Source organism: Gobio gobio (genome assembly GCF_949357685.1).
Source record: "Gobio gobio genome assembly, chromosome: 24".
Classification (NCBI taxonomy): Eukaryota; Metazoa; Chordata; class Actinopteri; order Cypriniformes; family Gobionidae; genus Gobio; species Gobio gobio.
In genome coordinates this window covers 351,909-372,500 of record NC_137120.1, presented here as the reverse complement: position 1 = coordinate 372,500, position 20,592 = coordinate 351,909, and the positions used below count along the sequence as shown (strand labels likewise).

General features: G+C 46.8%; 1 protein-coding gene across 1 annotated transcript in view; it reads right to left on the bottom strand.

Annotated features, from left to right (window-relative positions):
* The window catches only part of nckipsd (NCK interacting protein with SH3 domain), a gene marked incomplete at its 5' end in the record, with an annotated part of 23,217 nt that extends 2,727 nt beyond the window's left edge, over positions 1-20,490 (bottom strand). The window contains 8 exons of the mRNA XM_079808428.1: positions 1-63; positions 9,722-9,808; positions 9,887-10,057; positions 10,124-10,716; positions 10,831-10,906; positions 12,332-12,533; positions 19,643-19,755; positions 20,320-20,490. The exon at positions 1-63 is cut by the window's left edge and continues 76 nt beyond it. Coding sequence (XP_079664554.1) covers positions 1-63; positions 9,722-9,808; positions 9,887-10,057; positions 10,124-10,716; positions 10,831-10,906; positions 12,332-12,533; positions 19,643-19,755; positions 20,320-20,490 — 1,476 coding nt within the window. The remainder of the gene's footprint in view (positions 64-9,721; positions 9,809-9,886; positions 10,058-10,123; positions 10,717-10,830; positions 10,907-12,331; positions 12,534-19,642; positions 19,756-20,319) is intronic.
* Between the last annotated feature and the right edge of the window lie 102 nt (positions 20,491-20,592).

Sequence of the window (20,592 nt, the reverse complement as noted above, 5' to 3'; positions counted from 1 at the left end):
ATCCAGACCACACATGGCCCCAAACACCTTCAGCAGCAGCAGCCGCAGCGACACGCGGTGTTCCTGCAGAGTTAGCGCATCAGTGACCTCACAACACTGACAACCACAACCACAACCACAACCACAACTACAACTACAACGGGCGGTAACTACAACTGTAATGGGCGGTAACTGTAACAATAACTATAACTGTAATGAGCGGTAACTGTAACTGTAATGAGCGGTAACTGTAACTGTAATGAGCGGTAACTGTAACTGTAATGAGCGGTAACTGTAACTGTAATGGGCGGTAACTGTAACTGTAATGAGCGGTAACTGTAACTGTAATGAGCGGTAACTGTAACTGTAATGAGCGGTAACTGTAACTGTAATGGGCGGTAACTGTAACTGTAATGAGCGGTAACTGTAACTGTAATGAGCGGTAACTGTAACTGTAATGAGCGGTAACTGTAACTGTAATGAGCGGTAACTGTAACTGTAATGAGCGGTAACTGTAACTGTAATGAGCGGTAACTGTAACTGTAATGGGCGGTAACTGTAACTGTAATGAGCGGTAACTGTAACTGTAATGGGCGGTAACTGTAACTGTAATGAGCGGTAACTGTAACTGTAATGGGCGGTAACTGTAACTGTAATGAGCGGTAACTGTAACTGTAATGAGCGGTAACTGTAACTGTAATGAGCGGTAACTGTAACTGTAATGAGCGGTAACTGTAACTGTAATGGGCGGTAACTGTAACTCTAATGAGCGGTAACTGTAACTGTAATGGGCGGTAACTGTAACTGTAATGAGCGGTAACTGTAACTGTAATGAGCGGTAACTGTAACTGTAATGGGCGGTAACTGTAACTGTAATGAGCGGTAACTGTAACTGTAATGAGCGGTAACTAACTGTAATGGGCGGTAACTGTAACTGTAATGAGCGGTAACTGTAACTGTAATGAGCGGTAACTGTAACTGTAATGGGCGGTAACTGTAACTGTAATGAGCGGTAACTGTAACTGTAATGAGCGGTAACTGTAACTGTAATGAGCGGTAACTGTAACTGTAATGAGCGGTAACTGTAACTGTAATGAGCGGTAACTGTAACTGTAATGGGCGGTAACTGTAACTGTAATGGGCGGTAACTGTAACTGTAATGGGCGGTAACTGTAACTGTAATGGGCGGTAACAATGGGCGGTAACTGTAACTGTAATGAGCGGTAACTGTAACTGTAATGAGCGGTAACTGTAACTGTAATGGGCGGTAACTGTAACTGTAATGGGCGGTAACTGTAATGGGCGGTAACTGTAACAAAGTAAAAAAGTTTTAGGAGCATGTATTCGCAAGAACAATGTGAAAGGCATTATTTGTTGTCACAGAGAATTTGTTTTAGCAATAGCTACAGAACAGTCTAAACGCAACTCAGAGCTGGAGAAACAGAACAATGAGCTCCGGGCTAGAATATCTTCTTTGACTAAGAAATTACACCGCAACAAAGATGCAGAAAAAACTGATGAGAGAGAATTTAGTCAGCCGGATAACATTTATCCTGACTTAAAAGCTTTCTTTGAAACAGATGTAAACATCCAATCAGTAACTGATAAGCCAGTAGATTCAGTGAAGGTGTGTGGGGCAAGGAGAAGGTCTCAGGGAATTGAGGGAACTGAAAGTGTTCCTCCCAACTCTTCTGTTGTCCAAATACAAGCTGTTACCAAAGCGCTAGGACCCAAAGATATCGAGAGACTATCCCAGAGTTTACCCTCAGCACGCACAGATTTTTCTGAATTTAGAAGGGCATTGATCAGTAAAATGCGTCTTTACGACATGTCGTTGCCGGAAGTTACACAGCTGATGTCACAAATTCTAACTGAATCTGAATTCAACAGTTTAGAGTCTGCTGTTACTTCCGAACTGCAACATGCCAGTAAGGGTGATTTGAGAGAAGGTGTTGTGAAAATCCTAAAAAATCTCTTAGGACCCAAAATAGATTGGTCGAAAATTACTAGATGTGTACAAAAGAAAGGAGAGACTATAAGTGAATACACTGAAAGATTTTGTCAGGCAGCTGCAACTTACAGTGGAATAGTGGAGGATTCTGAACAAGTACTAGATGATAGAGGAGCTCTAATCCGTATTTGGGCAGATGGTCTTATAGCGGAGTACAGATCAGCCTTGCCATTCCTACATGTTACATGGGCTAACGAAACTCTCAGAAGTAACCTACACAGGTTAGCTACATGGGAAAGGGATGCTGATGTTAAAACCCAAGTGAGAACAGCAGCAGCTACGTTTAACCCAACGAAACAAGACAATAGAGGGACAAAAAACGAAAGTACATGCCACTACTGTGGAAAATTAGGGCATTGGGAGAAAGAATGTAGGAAGAAGTGGCATGATAATAAAAGAAATAGAATGCATAATTCTGCTCCTTCTCAGCCGGCTTACAACCCTGATGTAGTTCCGCAAGTGTCCACTGAAACTTTAGGACAGCTCGTTCAGGCTCTTCTAAGAGCACAACAAGACCAGGAAAAAAACTAATTGTTGGGGCTGTGAGTAGCTACCTTTCCCCGGTAATCCATCACAATGACCAAAGAATTTTTGTGAAAGGTAGCATACAAGAGAACGAGATTGATTTTTTGCTTGATACAGGTGCAGAAATTACCGTAATTCCTACAAAATTGGCTGAAGATTTAAACATTCCGTACAAGAAAACTAAACTTTGTTTAACTGGTGTAATTGGTGAAGATTCCGTTTTGTATGAAACTCCGTCCATAGAGGTACAGTTAGGCCCAAAGACTCTGACTACAAAATTGCTTTGTGCTCCATTAAACACAGGTGCAATTCTAGGCATGGATCTACTCAGACAAGTACATCTAACTTTAGACATGTCCTCAGAATCTACTAGCATAAAGGTCTCCTCAGCACAAGTTTCTACCAATAATGAAGCCCCTCCTGAGTATACTTTCTTACAGAATCATCCAATTTGGGCTAAAGACAAGGATGATTGTGGGTTTTTGACAGGTGTGGAACCAGTCAAATTGACAGGAACTCCACCTCCTGTAACCAAACAATATCCAATCAATAAGGAAGCTATACAGGGAATCAAACCTATTGTAGAAAAATTGCTGGAGCAAGGAGTGCTAGTTAAAACCAACAGTCCCTGTAACTCACCCACATGGCCCATCAAGAAATCCAATGGGACATGGAGACTCACCATAGATTACAGAGTAGCCAATAAACATATTGATAAAAATCACCCCTCTAGTAGCAGATCCATCTACAATTTGTAATGGTTTACCATTAGATTGTAAAGTTTTTTCAGTAATCGATATGTCTAATGGATTCTTTTCTGTACCCTTGCACTCTGACAGCCAGGCGTGGTTAGCTTTCACAGTTGACTATGAGCAGTACAAGTGGACACGGTTGCCACAGGGATTTCAAAATTCCCCAACAATATACCATCAGGCTGTCAGACGTGATTTGTGCGACCCAAAATGTCCAGTCAAACAGTCCACAATGATTCAATATGTTGATGATATTTTGATTGCCTCTACAGATCACGAGGTACATCAAACTGAATTGAAAGCATTGTTGGACTATTTGCAGGAAAAAGGACACAAATGCAGCTTTCACAAAGCTCAAATTGCTAAAAACCAAGTCACATTTCTGGGTCAGACAATTGGTGCAGGAAATAGATCTATTACACAAGATCGAGCAGCTTCTGTCAAAGCTATACCTCCGCCTAATACAATTAAAACTCTCCGATCATTTTTAGGAACAGCAGGTTACTGTAGACCTTGGATTGAAGAATATGCCTCAATTGCACAGCCTCTCTATGACTTGTTGAAAGGCCAAGTTAAAGATTCTGATACTGTATGTATGGAAGAAATTCAGCTCAAAGCTTTCAATGATTTGAAGAGAGCACTATGTCAAGCACCAGCCTTAGGAATTGCTCAATCTGATAGGCCCTTTGTGCTTTATGTACATGAACACTTAGGCTTCATGACTGCATGTCTAATGCAAGATCATGGGGGCAGTTTACGCCCAATTCATTACTATTCTGGTAAACTTGACATAGTCGCTCAAGGGATGGGCCCTTGTCTTAGAGCAGTGCAGGCAGTTCATCTAGCCCTTCAGGCTTCATCAGGAATGGTGTTAGGACAGACGATAAATGTAAGATGCCCGCACGAAGTGTCCGCACTAATGAATCAAGCAAAAGTCACTTGTGTCACTTCCTCTCGTTGGGGAAATTGGTTAACGACCCTCACAGCCCCGAACATTGTTCTACAGCGTGCACCAATCACAAACCCATCCTCATGTATGATGTCAGCAATGACTGAAGTTTTGTTAGAGGATGAAATGACTCATGATTGTGTTACGCTTACATACGCAGCTACGAGTGAAATAGCAGAAACTCCCATTGAGAATGCAGAATTGGAGTTGTTTGTTGATGGTTCAGCTCAAATAATTGAAGGTAACAGACGAGCAGGTTATGCAGTTACTTCCACCACTGAAGTGGTGGCTTCAGGTCGTCTTCCAGATCATTTTTCAGCTCAAGCTGCAGAACTAGTAGCCTTAACTAGAGCATGCACACTAGCGTCAGGATCGGTTGCAACAATCTACACTGATTCCAGGTATGCTTTTGGGGTAATACATGATTTTGGTGTTATTTGGCAAAGTAGACAGTTTCTAACTTCTGCTGGATCCCCCATAAAGCATGCTGGATTAGTAAAAGATCTAATGTTTGCCATGAAACTTCCAAAGAAATTAGAGGTGATCAAAGTGAAAGCACATCTCACAACTAATACTATGGAAGCTAAAGGTAATAGTCTTGCTGATGTAGCTGCTAAACAAGCTTGTTCCTATACAACCGTACAAGTGTGTTCAGGTAGTGCAGCACAGAAGACAATTTTGCCTCCTGAATCAATCATTGATTTGTACAAAGACGTTCCTCTATATGAAGCATGGACATGGTTAGACAAAGGAGCCACCGTTGATTCATTTGGTTGCTGGACAAGAGGGGGAAAGTACGTCGCCCCAGAATCACTGCTGCCATATTTGGCTCAACAAATACACAATTTGGGACACAGTGGTCCAGCAACCATGAATCACAGGTTCTCAAATCAATGGTGGAATCCAAAATTCAGAAATGTAGCCACGAAACAGTCAAGAGATGCGTTACATGTCAGAAAAATAATGATGTGCCAGCAGCAACTACAGAAGCAACACATACCCCAGCTCCACCAGGACCATTTCGTCACCTGCAAGTTGATTACATATCGTTGCCTCGTTGTAAGGGAAAAACTGATGTTTTGGTAGTGATAGACAAGTTCTCGAGATGGATAGAAGCTTATCCAACAGGGCGTGCTACAGCTGCACATACTGCTAAATGTCTTGTCACTGATTTCATTCCCCGATGGGGATTACCAGATTCCATTGACTCAGATCAAGGTACACACTTCACAGGACAGGTAGTCAAGGAAGTGTCTAAAATGTTGAAAATTAAGTGGAATCTTCACTGCCCCTACAGGCCACAAGCATCAGGACAGGTCTGTAGGACTGAGCCCTCATGAGATTATTACTGGACGCCCAATGCAGATGCCTGGTGTGATTGATCTTAGAAATGCTGATGTACACATTGCTTCAGATGCCCTGATCACTTACTGTGAAAACCTCACCCAGGCAGTACAGAGTGCCAGAGAGAGAGTTGAGTCGTGTTGGCAGAAGCCACTAGAAGGTGGACACACAATCATCCCAGGTCAGTGGGTGATGATAAAATCATTCAGAAACAAGCCGTTAGAGCCTAAGTGGCATGGACCACATCAAGTGATGTTGATTACAGCAGCTGCAGTGTTGTGTCAGGGAAGGAAAACCTGGACTCATGTGTCACACTGTAAAGTTGTTCCCCCACCAACAGGGAGAGGATAGGACACGAATCAGTGAGGAGCCCAGGAAAGAACTGAATGCAACAGGCATTCGGGGGCCAAACCTGCGGCGAAGATTCCCTTGTAGGCATCCCCATCCACTAGTCCATCCTTACCTCACTGTTTCTTTAGGTGTCGCATGAATTAAGAAATAGGGAAAGAAGGAACAACAATAGCAGAATCAGATTGAACAGAGGATACAACCCTAATATTTGCAGTCTTTACAACAAATATTTTTCGCTGTTGTTTCTCTTTTGTTTTTTTTGTTTTTTAACTCTGTGCAGATACCACGTGACGGTTATCCTGAGAACCATATGTACTGACCTACAGAACTGCATATGAAAACCCAACCTCCAGGAAACAACTAGACCAACTGCAGAGACTACAACCAACACAGAAAAAATAAATAAAAGTAAAATAAAATAAAAAATACACAACGCAGAGACACATCTACGGGAACTTCAGTCATCCAGCAACATGATCAAGATTGTCTTAATACTTACCATCATGGACATAGCGCAAAGTGTAGACCCCAGAAACAACATATTCTTAGAGCTGATGAATATGTCAAGAAATGCCTTGTTTGCTGGAAAGAACGTTTGCATGCCACATGCACCTTCAGTAGGAGCCGGAATCCCTTGGGTTGCACACCCTATCTCCAAATGTGACACGTGTATCTTATTCGATCATCATACCAGTGGATTATTCAACAAAGATACATGTCACAATGCAACCATTCCTCCAGTTTCTCAGTGTTGCATTCCTGGACTACCATCCTGCAACCTAACTTCAGCTACTCCCATCATGACAGATCTACTCCTGCCAATGATGTTCCACTGGTGCATAGAAAATTATGCTCCAGCATCGACTCCACTGGGTGAAATTCCTCGTGAACGTTGCAGTTTTGTGATTGAAAGAGGAACAGATGAGTCCCATGTGTACGTCATTACTACAGAAATGAAACAGGAAAAAAATTTTAACGAGTGTTTCTCCAGGAACCCATCCCTACCGAAATTTTTTGCAATAAATCAGTTGTGTATGATTCCTCCACCAACTAGTACTTTTTGGTTATGTGGAACTGCTGTCTACAGCATCCTACCTAGCCAATTCAACGGCAGGTGCACCCTGGTGTATGTTCTGCCAGCTATCAGAGAAAATACACACTCCACCCCAAGCTCTCCACAGTTACATAATACAGCTCCTTCTACCAACAAAGATGGCTGCATTCCAGGACTCACTTGTGTTCAAATGTGGTGGTCAAGAACCCTTGGAGCCTTAATCCCATCGTATGGTGTCATGCAGGCTCTCGATCAAGTCAGAAGCCTGTCGAATTCTGTACAGAAATTGGCCAACGATACAGCTTTGGCCCTGGGTAACATCACAGCCACTCTAGCTTCACACAAGATAATGATCTTACAGAACCGAGTGGCCTTGGATTACATTCTTGCAACGCAAGGGGGAGCCTGCACCATTATCGGACCTGAATGCTGCACTGGGTTAATGGATCCAACAGAGAATTTGAACAAAATCCAACAAGACATTCTTGATCTTTCAACAAAATTACACCAGATGACTGAAGACAATTCTTCATGGTTCGGAAACTTGATTGGTAAACCCTGGCTGTGGATTAAAGAGATAGCAATTCTGCTGTTGTTTCTCTTAATGGCATTCTACGTATGCGTCCACAGTATCAAGTGTTTCATTCAACAAATGACTCACGCCTAGGGTTGGGTACCGAAATCCGGTTCCAATATGGCACCGGTACTTATATAACCGGTATGTACCGGACCGAATCAGAACGCAGATTTCGGTTCCTCATTTCGGTGCCAAAATTCAAACGTGCTTTCGCGCTTTGGCTGAGCCAGAGACAGACGCTCAGCGCTAGTCACATCACAACTATTCAGTGTTTTCAACCACATCATGTTTATTTCAGGTTTCAGACATTTAAATGCTCATAAGTAGGCTACTAGCAAAAAACACACCCTGATGTCTATGAAAGCGGCTATGACAATCCTTTCAGACGGTTATAATTTGACTAACGTTACATGTTTTATTCACATCAGATGCATGCACATTATATAGTAACTATAGCGTTTACTCTGTTCTTCCTCCAGTTCACTGGTCACTTACTTTCATGTATTTCGTGAGACGAGAATGAACTCAAGTGTTGTAAATCCGACAGATCCGATTCTGAGGCGCAAACTAACATTGCGCCGCCCATTGCGCTTTATAGATCAACTAACACACATTCACTCACACATTTGAACATCAGATAGTTCGTGACACAGTTAAGAAGTTTGTGAATATTTTGAATAAAAAGAAAAAACGAAATAAACCCGATACAGCTGAGCTGTCAGCGCTATTGCGGCTGCTGTGTCATCATGTGAGAAACATGACGCGTCGCCATGGAAACATTAAGACGATGCGTTCTAAAATATTTAGCCAGAGAATATGATCATATTTCAAAAAAAGAGCTGAAGCTCGAAGCTGGTTAGTAGCAGAGCAAGAACACAGACGACTGCTGTTATTATTGTAATTTAGAGTTATATTAGGCTTGTTGTAGTTGGGTGGCTTAGGTTTTACTGTGAATTTGTAAATAAGTCAATTATAATTTGTAAATAAGTAAATTGTGTTTTGTATTTATTTATATTCATACATTTAAGTATACATTAAACTTTTAATAAATGGTTCAATTTAAATAAAAAATAAATAAATAAAAAGCCATTTAATGTCATCCACCTCGTTTTGTGGCCTTTTTAAAAAAAAAAAGTATCGGTTCAGGCACCGTTTAGGCACCGGAACCGTTTTAAAAGTATCGGTTTGGCACCGGAATCGAAAAAAACCCAAACGATACCCAACCCTACTCACGCCTCACACGAGAACATGACTGGTCCGACCATAAAAGAATATTACCCGTAATGAACTTCACGGACCCTAGTGGCATGTTTGTTTTCTGTGGCAGCATGTCATTCGTCACTACAGACAATCAACACAGAGAAAGTGATATGTGCCTGTAACTTTTTCCAAGTTACATGACTAGAAGATGTTAACAAACATAAGCTACAGAATGGACTGATGAAGGTTTAAATTTGTATTATGTGGGAGTTACTAGAACTCCCAAAGGGGGGAATGTTGAATTACAAATTTATACATTGTTATATCTAGGTTCAAATGTAATAGAATATAACTGAAAACATTATCTATATTTGTGTTTTACATTTTGAAGTAAACTTGAGGAAATTCTAAGGAGATTATTTCAGGCTGTGTAAGTGGTTGAGACATTAAGTCTTTTGTCTCTATGCACTTCCTGACTATTTAGCATGACAAGTTTAGAGCAATACTGCCTGAGTGATTGGATTAGCATCTCTGCAGTTGAATGGCACTGTTATGCTGATTGAATCTGGACGAGGGACACAGTTATGTAGGGTGTGTCCTTTACCTACACAACATATGCATTTCTTTGTTTGAATGTCTCCTCCTCTGCTGTATAACCACTCCCCCTAACATGTAGATAAATTGCCTTATTTTGTACTGTTAAAATCAGACTGTTTTCGGATGACCTGCAGCACAGAGAGTTCTCATTAAAAGAATCATTCTGTCTTGATCCGAAGTCTCCTGGTCTATTCTTCAACAAACAACTGAAGTTCACAACACAGTTATCATGACAGGTATAGATATCTTTTTATTCATAGCTATCGTCACATTTATAAGCAGAGTTATTTTAGTTATGATAAGAGTTAGTGTTAGAGTAGTTGCTACAGGTATGGTTCGGTGTGAACGGGTGATCTCCCATGATGCATCAGCGGGGACTCACCATCTGATAGTACGACACCAGCGACAGAACCGCCTCGAACTGGTTGACGCGACACATCTTCTTACACACCTCAGGATCCGCATCCGTCTGGAGGAAACACACACAGTCATGATCACACAAGAGACCCGCTGTGGCTCAGATACATCCCATCATGAGCAGTCTGACCAGTATCTGCAGCAGCTCCTCCAGGTAACAGGCGATGAGGGCGTGGTCTTCGTACAGCGCCCAGCTGCGCTGCTGAGCGTCGTCACGGTGACGGGCCAGATCTCCGAAGATCACCTGCAGCCGCTGCTCATCGTGACACACCTGTCCGGGCGGAAGAGCCCCGCCCTGATCCTGAGGAGAAGCAGCACACGTTAGGACACGCCCATCAGCACAGGCAGCCAATGAGGAGCTACTGACCTTACTCTCCACCAATGACAGCAGCACGCGCTCCAGGTCCGGCCCCGCCCCCGGCAGGGCGTTCTGCAGGTGACCCACCACCACGCCCACGGCAACACGCGACAGCTCGTAACTAAGGCTGGTGTTTTTGCGCACCAGTTCAATCAGTTCGGCTCCAATCGTCGTGGGAACGGCTGCAGAGCGGGTGGGGCTACCAAGGGGGCTGAGAGAAACAGAGGGCGGGGCCTGAGGCCACTCTGCGTCCGATTGGTGTTCGGCAGCAGGCTGTGGACTGATTGGCTGAGGCGCCGGCCTCTTTGTAGAAGGGTCTGGAGAAAGGGGCGGAGCCTGTGCACTGATCAGTTGAGGTGCTGGGCTCTTCTTCGAAGGCTCTTCCTGGGGGGATCGTTCAGGCGGAGGGGGCGGAGCCTTGCCTCGCTTTGGCACAGGGGGCGGAGTGCTGCTGATGCTGGGAAGACTGACATCAGAGGAAACACCCGAGTGGGAGGAGCCGGAGTCTAAAGAGGCGGAGCTGACAGACAGAGAGGGTCCAGCAGGAGGTACAGAGCTGGGGGCGGGGCTTGTGGAGGAAACTCTCGCTGGCACTTCCGGGTCTGTAGAGAGAGAGAGAGAGAGAGAGAGAGAGAGTGAGAGTGTGTGTGAGAGAGTCAGTCAAGTGTGTGTGCAGTGTAACGTGAGCAAACACGAGTCGGTTCTCCGACACACACCGATGCGTCGTAACTCCCGGTGTTTCTCCGGAGGAGGCGGAGTCACGGGCGCCGCTCTGCGAGGATGAGGAGGAACCTGCGGCAGAAACACATCATCAGCACATCGGCTCACACACACTCACTCACACCCCTTTTCCACCAAGGCAGTGCTAGAGCTAGTTCAGAGCCAGAGCTAGTCCCAGTTCATAGTTGGTTCGACTGAGGAGCTTCTAAGAACCGTTTGCTTTTCCACATGCTGAGAGCCACAACAGAGCCAGTCTTACGCCACTGAATACGCTCATCTCTCTCAGCCACAACAGAGCCAGTCTTACGCCACTGTATCCGCTCATCTCTCTCAGCAACGCTAGCGAGGCAGCGGCACTGAGGCCAAGTCTGTGGTTTTGCCGCGGGCTGTTTTTCATGTCCGCGGGTTGAGGCGACCCCAATTATGTGATATTTAGCCCCGGGAATGTGAGATTTAGTAGGCAACCATGCCAAAAAACACATATTTTACCCCCAAATGTGATTTTTACTGGGGAAGCCCCCCTGAAACGCCATTGGGCTTGTTTTGAGTAGCAATTGGGCGGGTTTTGTTGTGAAAACCTGGCAACCCTGGGCAGCGAAACACACACACACACACACACACACACCAGGCTTGTTCGAAGATGCATCGACACTGCGCAGACCGATCCACGTATGATATATAAAAAAAAAAAATCGCATGAGTGAATCAAAAGCATAAGGAGTCATATGCTCTCGCTGGACTGGTTATCATACGGCGATCAGTCTCCGCTGCGAACAAGCCTTCCATCAACAATGCAAACGTTGCGTTACTATTGATTCTCATGGCTTTACGATCCTACATCGGCATCAAAACACAACGCAAACACAGCGAATCCAACGCATTCATGCAGTTCGCCGTAATTTGTATAGACGGAGATTATCAACCAAGCCGCAGCTGTTAGCTCCATTAGCTCCATTAGCTGCTATTTCAACAATGGCGGATCTCAGTGTGTGTTGGTCTTGTTGACCCCGCCCCCAGCGCCTGACAGAATCGGGTCTTACTTCTAGCCCTGTTCTAGCCCAGCAATGTTCTGGTGCTACTTAAGAACCACTTCTCCTGGCTCTGAGCCCGGCTTTGGGTGTGGAAACACAAAGAACCGATTTGAAACTAGGCTCTGGCTCCGATCTAGCTCTAGCTCTGCCTTGGTGGAAAAGGGGTAACAGTACCTGATACAGTGCAGGAACACTAGCGGTGCGCTCTGCCATCGGCTCGCTGCCCTGGCAGCTGTGGGCTCACTCACACACACACACACACACACTCTCACACACACACACACACACACACACTGTACCTGATACAGTGCAGGAACACTAGCGGTGCGCTCTGCCATCGGCTCGCTGCCCTGGCAGCTGTGGGCTCACACACACACACACACACACACACACACACACACACACACACTCTCACACACACACACACACACACACACACACACACACACACACAAACACACTGTACCTGATACAGTGCAGGAACACTAGCGGTGCGCTCTGCCATCGGCTCGCTGCCCTGGCAGCTGTGGGCGCGGCTCAGCCCATTGGGCGGCTGTGATTGGCGGCTCAGTGATGCGTCACTGGAGGATGCTGGGATTTTCTGCTTGTGCCCGGATGGAGTTGGGCTTCTGCGAGACAGCGTCTCCTTCCTGTGGTGGATCAACTTCCTGTAAAATATAATCATATATATAAGCAATATAACAACCCATAAAAGATCAATAAATAATCAAATATAAACATTTTATAAATTACTATACATCAAATATAACGTGTGTGTTCAGTGTGTGTGTGTTCAGTGCGTGTTCAGTGTGTGTGTGTTCAGTGTGTGTTCAGTGTGTGTGTGTGTATGTGTTGAGTGTGTGTGTGTGTTCAGTGTGTGTGTGTTCAGTGTGTGTGTGTTCAGTGTGTGTTCAGTGCGTGTGTGTTCAGTGTGTGTGTGTGTGTTCAGTGTGTTTGTGTTCAGTGTGTTCAGTGTGTGTGTGTTCAGTGCGTGTGTGTTCAGTGCGTGTTCAGTGCGTGTGTGTGTGTTCAGTGTGTGTGTGTTCAGTGTGTGTGTGTTCAGTGTGTGTGTGTGTTCAGTGCGTGTTCAGTGTGCGTGTGTTCAGTGTGTTCAGTGTGTGTGTGTTCAGTGTGTGTGTTTTCAGTGCGTGTTCAGTGTGTGTGTTCAGTGCGTGTTCAGTGTGTGTGTGTTCAGTGTGTGTGTTCAGTGTGTGTGTGTTCAGTGTGTGTGTGTTCAGTGCGTGTTCAGTGTGTTCAGTGCGTGTGTGTTCAGTGTGTTCAGTGCGTGTTCAGTGTGTTTGTGTTCAGTGTGTTCAGTGTGTTCAGTGCGTGTGTGTTCAGTGCGTGTTCAGTGCGTGTGTGTCCAGTGTGTGTGTGTGTTCAGTGCGTGTTCAGTGTGCGTGTGTTCAGTGTGTGTGTTTTCAGTGCGTGTTCAGTGTGTGTGTTCAGTGCGTGTTCAGTGTGTGTGTTCAGTGTGTGTGTGTTCAGTGCGTGTTCAGTGTGTTCAGTGCGTGTGTGTTCAGTGTGTTCAGTGCGTGTTCAGTGTGTGTGTGTGTGTTCAGTGCGTGTGTGTTCAGTGCGTGTGTGTTCAGTGCGTGTGTGTTCAGTGCGTGTGTGTTCAGTGCGTGTGTGTTCAGTGCGTGTGTGTTCAGTGCGTGTGTGTTCAGTGCGTGTGTGTGTTCAGTGCGTGTTCAGTGCGTGTGTGTGTTCAGTGCGTGTTCAGTGCGTGTTCAGTGCGTGTTCAGTGCGTGTGTGTGTTCAGTGCGTGTGTGTGTTCAGTGCGTGTTCAGTGCGTGTTCAGTGCGTGTGTTTGTTCAGTGCGTGTTCAGTGCGTGTGTGTGTTCAGTGCGTGTTCAGTGCGTGTGTGTGTTCAGTGCGTGTTCAGTGCGTGTGTGTTCAGTGCGTGTTCAGTGTGTGTGTGTTCAGTGCGTGTGTGTGTGTGTTCAGTGCATGTGTGTTCAGTGCGTGTGTGTGTGTGTGTTCAGTGCATGTGTGTTCAGTGCATGTGTGTTCAGTGCGTGTTCAGTGCGTGTGCAGTGCGTGTTCAGTGCGTGTGTGTGTTCAGTGCGTATTCAGTGCGTGTGTGTGTTCAGTGCATGTGTGTTCAGTGTGTGTGTGTACAGTGCGTGTGTGTGTGTGTGTGTTCAGTGTGTGTGTGTGTGTGTGTGTTCAGTGAGTGTGTTCAGTGAGTGTGTTCAGTGCGTGTGTGTGTGTGTTCAGTGAGTGTGTGTGTGTTCAGTGAGTGTGTTCAGTGCGTGTGTTCAGTGCGTGTGTTCAGTGTGTGTGTTCAGTGCGTGTGTTCAGTGCGTGTTCAGTGAGTGTGTGTGTGTTCAGTGAGTGTGTTCAGTGAGTGTGTTCAGTGCGTGTTCAGTGAGTGTGTTCAGTGCGTGTTCAGTGCGTGTTCAGTGCGTGTTCAGTGCGTGTTCAGTGAGTGTGTTCAGTGAGTGTGTTCAGTGAGTGTGTTCAGTGAGTGTGTTCAGTGCGTGTGTTCAGTGCGTGTGTTCAGTGCGTGTGTTCAGTGCGTGTGTTCAGTGTGTTTTCAGTGCGTGTGTTCAGTGCGTGTGTTCAGTGTGTTTTCAGTGCGTGTGTTCAGTGCGTGTGTTCAGTGCGTGTGTTCAGTGCGTGTGTTCAGTGCGTGTGTTCAGTGCGTGTGTTCAGTGCGTGTTCAGTGAGTGTGTGTGTGTTCAGTGAGTGTGTTCAGTGAGTGTGTTCAGTGAGTGTGTTCAGTGCGTGTTCAGTGAGTGTGTTCAGTGCGTGTTCAGTGCGTGTTCAGTGCGTGTTCAGTGCGTGTTCAGTGCGTGTTCAGTGAGTGTGTTCAGTGAGTGTGTTCAGTGAGTGTGTTCAGTGAGTGTGTTCAGTGCGTGTGTTCAGTGCGTGTGTTCAGTGCGTGTGTTCAGTGTGTTTTCAGTGCGTGTGTTCAGTGCGTGTGTTCAGTGTGTTCAGTGCGTGTGTTCAGTGCGTGTGTTCAGTGCGTGTGTTCAGTGCGTGTGTTCAGTGCGTGTGTTCAGTGCGTGTTCAGTGAGTGTGTGTGTGTTCAGTGAGTGTGTTCAGTGAGTGTGTTCAGTGAGTGTGTTCAGTGAGTGTGTTCAGTGCGTGTTCAGTGCGTGTTCAGTGCGTGTTCAGTGCGTGTTCAGTGAGTGTGTTCAGTGAGTGTGTTCAGTGAGTGTGTTCAGTGAGTGTGTGTGTGTGTTCAGTGAGTGTGTTCAGTGAGTGTGTTCAGTGCGTGTTCAGTGCGTGTTCAGTGTGTGTTCAGTGTGTTCAGTGAGTGTGTTCAGTGAGTGTGTTCAGTGCGTGTTCAGTGCGTGTTCAGTGTGTGTTCAGTGTGTTCAGTGCGTGTTCAGTGCCTGTTCAGTGCCTGTTTAGTGCGTGTTCAGTACCTGTTCAGTGCCTGTTCAGTGCCTGTTCAGTGCCTGTTCAGTGCGTGTTCAGTGCCTGTTCAGTGCGTGTTCAGTGCCTGTTTAGTGCGTGTTCAGTACCTGTTCAGTGCCTGTTCAGTGCGTGTTCAGTACCTGTTCAGTGTGTTCAGTGCGTGTTCAGTGCGTGTTCAGTGTGTTCAGTGTGTTCAGTGCGTGTTCAGTACCTGTTCAGTGCATGTTCAGTGCGTGTTCAGTGCGTTCAGTGCGTGTTCAGTGAGTTCAGTGCGTGTTCAGTGTGTTCAGTGCGTGTTCAGTGCGTGTTCAGTGCGTGTTCAGTGCGTGTTCAGTGCGTGTTCAGTGCGTGTTCAGTGCGTGTTCAGTGCCTGTTCAGTGCGTGTTCAGTACGTGTTCAGTGTGTGTGTTCAGTGCGTGTTCAGTGCGTGTGTTCAGTGCGTGTGTTCAGTGTGTGTGTTCAGTACGTGTGTTCAGTGCGTGTGTTCAGTGTGTTCAGTGCGTGTTCAGTGTGTTCAGTGCGTGTTCAGTACCTGTTCAGTATGTGTTCAGTGCGTGTTCAGTGCGTGTTCAGTGCGTGTTCAGTGCGTGTTCAGTGCGTGTTCAGTGCGTGTTCAGTGCCTGTTCAGTGCGTGTTTAGTACCTGTTCAGTGTGTGTGTTCAGTGTGTTCAGTGCGTGTGTTCAGTGTGTGTGTTCAGTATGTGTTCAGTGCGTGTGTTCAGTGCGTGTGTTCAGTGTGTTCAGTGCGTGTGTTCAGTGTGTTCAGTGCGTGTGTTCAGTGTGTGTGTTCAGTATGTGTTCAGTGCGTGTGTTCAGTGTGTTCAGTGCGTGTGTTCAGTGCGTGTGTTCAGTGCGTGTGTTCAGTGCGTGTGTTCAGTGCGTGTGTTCAGTGCGTGTGTTCAGTGCGTGTGTTCAGTGCGTGTGTTCAGTGTGTGTTCAGTGTGTGTTCAGTGCGTGTGTTCAGTGCGTGTGTTCAGTGCGTGTGTTCAGTGCGTGTGTTCAGTGCGTGTGTTCAGTGCGTGTTCAGTACCTGTTCAGTGTGTTCAGTGCGTGTTCAGTACCTGTTCAGTGTGTTCAGTGCGTGTTCAGTGCCTGTTCAGTGCCTGTTCAGTGCGTGTTCAGTGCCTGTTTAGTGCGTGTTCAGTGCCTGTTCAGTGCGTGTTCAGTACCTGTTCAGTGTGTTCAGTGCGTGTTCAGTGCGTGTTCAGTGTGTTCAGTGCGTGTTCAGTACCTGTTCAGTGCGTGTTCAGTGCGTGTTCAGTGTGTTCAGTGCGTGTTCAGTGCGTTCAGTGCGTGTTCAGTGCGTTCAGTGCGTGTTCAGTGCGTGTTCAGTACCTGTTCAGTGCGTGTTCAGTGCGTGTTCAGTGCGTGTTCAGTGCGTGTTCAGTGCGTGTTCAGTGCCTGTTCAGTGCGTGTTCAGTACCTGTTCAGTGTGTGTGTTCAGTGTGTGTTCAGTGCGTGTGTTCAGTGCGTGTGTTCAGTACGTGTGTTCAGTGCGTGTTCAGTGCGTGTGTTCAGTGCGTGTGTTCAGTGCGTGTGTTCAGTGCGTGTGTTCAGTGCGTGTGTTCAGTGCGTGTGTTCAGTGCGTGTGTTCAGTGCGTGTGTTCAGTGCGTGTGTTCAGTGCGTGTGTTCAGTGCGTGTGTTCAGTGCGTGTGTTCAGTGCGTGTTCAGTGCGTGTGTTCAGTGCGTGTGTTCAGTGCGTGTGTTCAGTGCGTGTGTTCAGTGCGTGTGTTCAGTAAGTGTGTTCAGTAAGTGTGTTCAGTGTGTTCAGTGCGTGTGTTCAGTGCGTGTGTTCAGTGCGTGTGTTCAGTGCGTGTGTTCAGTGCGTGTGTTCAGTGTGTGTTCAGTGCGTGTTCAGTGCGTGTGTTCAGTGCGTGTGTTCAGTGCGTGTGTTCAGTGCGTGTGTTCAGTGCGTGTGTTCAGTGCGTGTGTTCAGTGCGTGTGTTCAGTGCGTGTGTTCAGTGCGTGTGTTCAGTGCGTGTGTTCAGTGCGTGTGTTCAGTGTGTTCAGTGCGTGTGTTTAGTGTGTGTTCAGTGCGTGTTCAGTGCGTGTGTTCAGTGTGTGTGTTCAGTGTGTGTTCAGTGCGTGTGTTCAGTGCGTGTGTTCAGTGTGTTCAGTGCGTGTGTTCAGTGCGTGTTCAGTGGGTGTTCAGTGCGTGTGTTCAGTGTGTGTGTTCAGTGTGTGTGTTCAGTGCGTGTGTTCAGTGCGTGTGTTCAGTGCGTGTGTTCAGTGCGTGTGTTCAGTGCGTGTGTTCAGTGCGTGTTCAGTGCGTGTGTTCAGTGCGTGTGTTCAGTGCGTGTTCAGTGCGTGTTCAGTGCGTGTTCAGTGCGTGTTCAGTGCGTGTTCAGTGTGTGTTCAGTGTGTGTTCAGTGCGTGTTCAGTGCGTGTGTTCAGTGCGTGTGTTCAGTGCGTGTGTTCAGTGCGTGTGTTCAGTGCGTGTTCAGTGTGTGTTATGTGCGTGTTCAGTGTGTGTTCAGTGCGTGTTCAGTGCGGATGTTCAGTGCGTGTGTTCAGCGTATTCAGTGCGTGTTCAGTGTGTGTTCAGTGCGTGTGTTCAGTGCGTGTTCAGTGCGCGTGTTCAGCGTGTTCAGTGCGTGTTCAGTGCGTGTGTTCAGTGCGTGTGTTCAGTGCGTGTGTTCAGTGCGTGTTCAGTGCGTGTGTGTTCAGTGCGTGTTCAGTGCGTGTTCAGTGCGTGTGTGTTCAGTGCGTGTGTTCAGTGCGTGTGTTCAGTGTGTGTGTGTTCAGTGTGTGTTCAGTGTGTGTTCAGTGCGTGTTCAGTGCGTGTGTTCAGTGTGTGTGTTCAGTGTGTTCAGTGCGTGTGTTTAGTGCGTGTGTTCAGTGCGTGTGTTCAGTGTGTGTGTTCAGTGTGTGTGTTCAGTGTGTGTTCAGTGCGTGTGTTCAGTGTGTGTTCAGTGCGTGTGTTCAGTGCGTGTGTTCAGTGCGTGTTCAGTGCGTGTGTTCAGTGTGTGTTCAGTGCGTGTGTTCAGTGCGTGTGTGTTCAGTGTGTGTGTTCAGTGCGTGTGTTCAGTGCGTGTTCAGTGCGTGTGTTCAGTGCGTGTGTTCAGTGCGTGTTCAGTGCGTGTGTTCAGTGCGTGTTCAGTGCGTGTTCAGTGCGTGTTCAGTGTGTGTTCAGTGTGTGTTCAGTGTGTTCAGTGTGTGTTCAGTGTGTGTTCAGTGCGTGTGTTCAGTGTGTGTGTTCAGTGCGTGTTCAGTGTGTGTTCAGTGCGTGTTCAGTGCGTGTGTTCAGTGCGTGTGTTCAGTGCGTGTGTTCAGTGCGTGTGTTCAGTGTGTGTTCAGTGCGTGTTCAGTGCGTGTGTTCAGTGCGTGTTCAGTGCGTGTTCAGTGCGTGTTCAGTGCGTGTTCAGTGCGTGTGTTCAGTGCGTGTGTTCAGTGTGTGTTCAGTGCGTGTGTTCAGTGCGTGTTCAGTGCGTGTTCAGTGTGTGTTCAGTGTGTGTTCAGTGCGTGTTCAGTGTGTTCAGTGTGTGTTCAGTGCGTGTTCAGTGCGTGTGTTCAGTGCGTGTTCAGTGTGTGTTCAGTGCGTGTTCAGTGCGTGTTCAGTGTGTTTTCAGTGCGGATGTTCAGTGCGTGTGTTCAGCGTGTTCAGTGCGTGTTCAGTGCGTGTGTTCAGTGCGTGTGTTCAGTGCGTGTGTTCAGTGCGTGTTCAGTGTGTGTGTTCAGTGCGTGTTCAGTGCGTGTGTTCAGTGCGTGTTCAGTGCGTGTGTTCAGTGCGTGTTCAGTGTGTTCAGTGTGTGTTCAGTGCGTGTTCAGTGCGTGTTCAGTGCGTGTGTTCAGTGCGTGTTCAGTGCGTGTGTTCAGTGCGTGTGTTCAGTGCGGATGTTCAGTGCGTGTGTTCAGCGTGTTCAGTGCGTGTTCAGTGCGTGTTCAGTGCGTGTTCAGTGTGTGTGTTCAGTGCGTGTGTTCAGTGTGTGTGTTCAGTGCGTGTGTTCAGTGTGTGTGTTCAGTGTGTGTGTTCAGTGCGTGTGTTCAGTGCGTGTTCAGTGCGTGTTCAGTGTGTGTGTTCAGTGTGTGTGTTCAGTGTGTGTGTTCAGTGCGTGTGTTCAGTGCGTGTTCAGTGCGTGTTCAGTGTGTGTGTTCAGTGCGTGTGTTCAGTGTGTGTGTTCAGTGCGTGTGTTCAGTGTGTGTGTTCAGTGTGTGTGTTCAGTGCGTGTGTTCAGTGTGTGTGTGTTCAGTGTGTGTTCAGTGCGTGTTCAGTGCGTGTGTGTTCAGTGTGTGTTCAGTGCGTGTTCAGTGCGTGTTCAGTGTGTGTGTGTTCAGTGCGTGTTCAGTGCGTGTTCAGTGCGTGTTCAGTGTGTGTGTGTTCAGTGTGTGTTCAGTGTGTGTTCAGTGCGCGTGTGTGTGTGTGTGTGTGTGTGTGTGTGTGTGTGTGTGTGTGTGTGTGTGACTCACTGCAGGACGTCTCTCTGCTCCAGGTTGTATTTTCCTCCGTTGGTCATGGCCACATTGTGAATGGCCTCAATGGCTCGATCAATGGACTGCAGCACTTCATCCTGCTCTGGAGCCTGAAGACACACACACACACACACACACACACACACACACACACACACACACACACACACGAGCAGATGGCATCAGCTCAATCAGAGACAGATTAATCTCCTCAATTCTGCAGATGTTGTCTTCAATACTGTCCGTCTCACTGCTGATCCTCTATATGCGTCACAGCATGTGTGTGTGTGTGTGTGTGTGTGTCTGTGTGTGTCTGTGTGTGTGTGTGTGTGTGTGTCTGTGTGTGTGTGTGTGTGTGTGTGTGTGTGTGTATATATAGGGTGAGACGCAGTAAAACGACTCTACCCGCCGATGTAAACCAGCCGAGCTCTGATTTCTGCAGAATATGCAGAAAAATATTCTATTTTTTAAATAGATAATATTCTGTTCATGCATGTTGACAAATGATCTAAGTTTAATTGACATCAAAACATACACACATATAATATATCCAAACACACATATTAATAAACACACACACACACACACACACACACACACACACACACACACACACACACACACACACACATATATACACATATATATATATAAATATAAAATGAAAGTCTGACCGGTATTTTCTCGATGTATGTGGCCGGGATGTATCCCGTCTCGCCGGAGCTGCAGCGCGTCGCGAGCCACCAGTGCGCGCTGCTGCGCTCGAGGATGAGGAACGACTCTCCCGCGGGGAAGCGCAGCGCGTTCCGTTCCGCAGAGCTGAAGGCGAACAGAGAACGATACATCGCCGACACTGACGCGTCCGTCCCGCGTTAATGGCGCAGTCAGAGGAGCGTTACAAACACAACATGCGCGATCATAACATGACCAGATCGTGTGAACGCGCG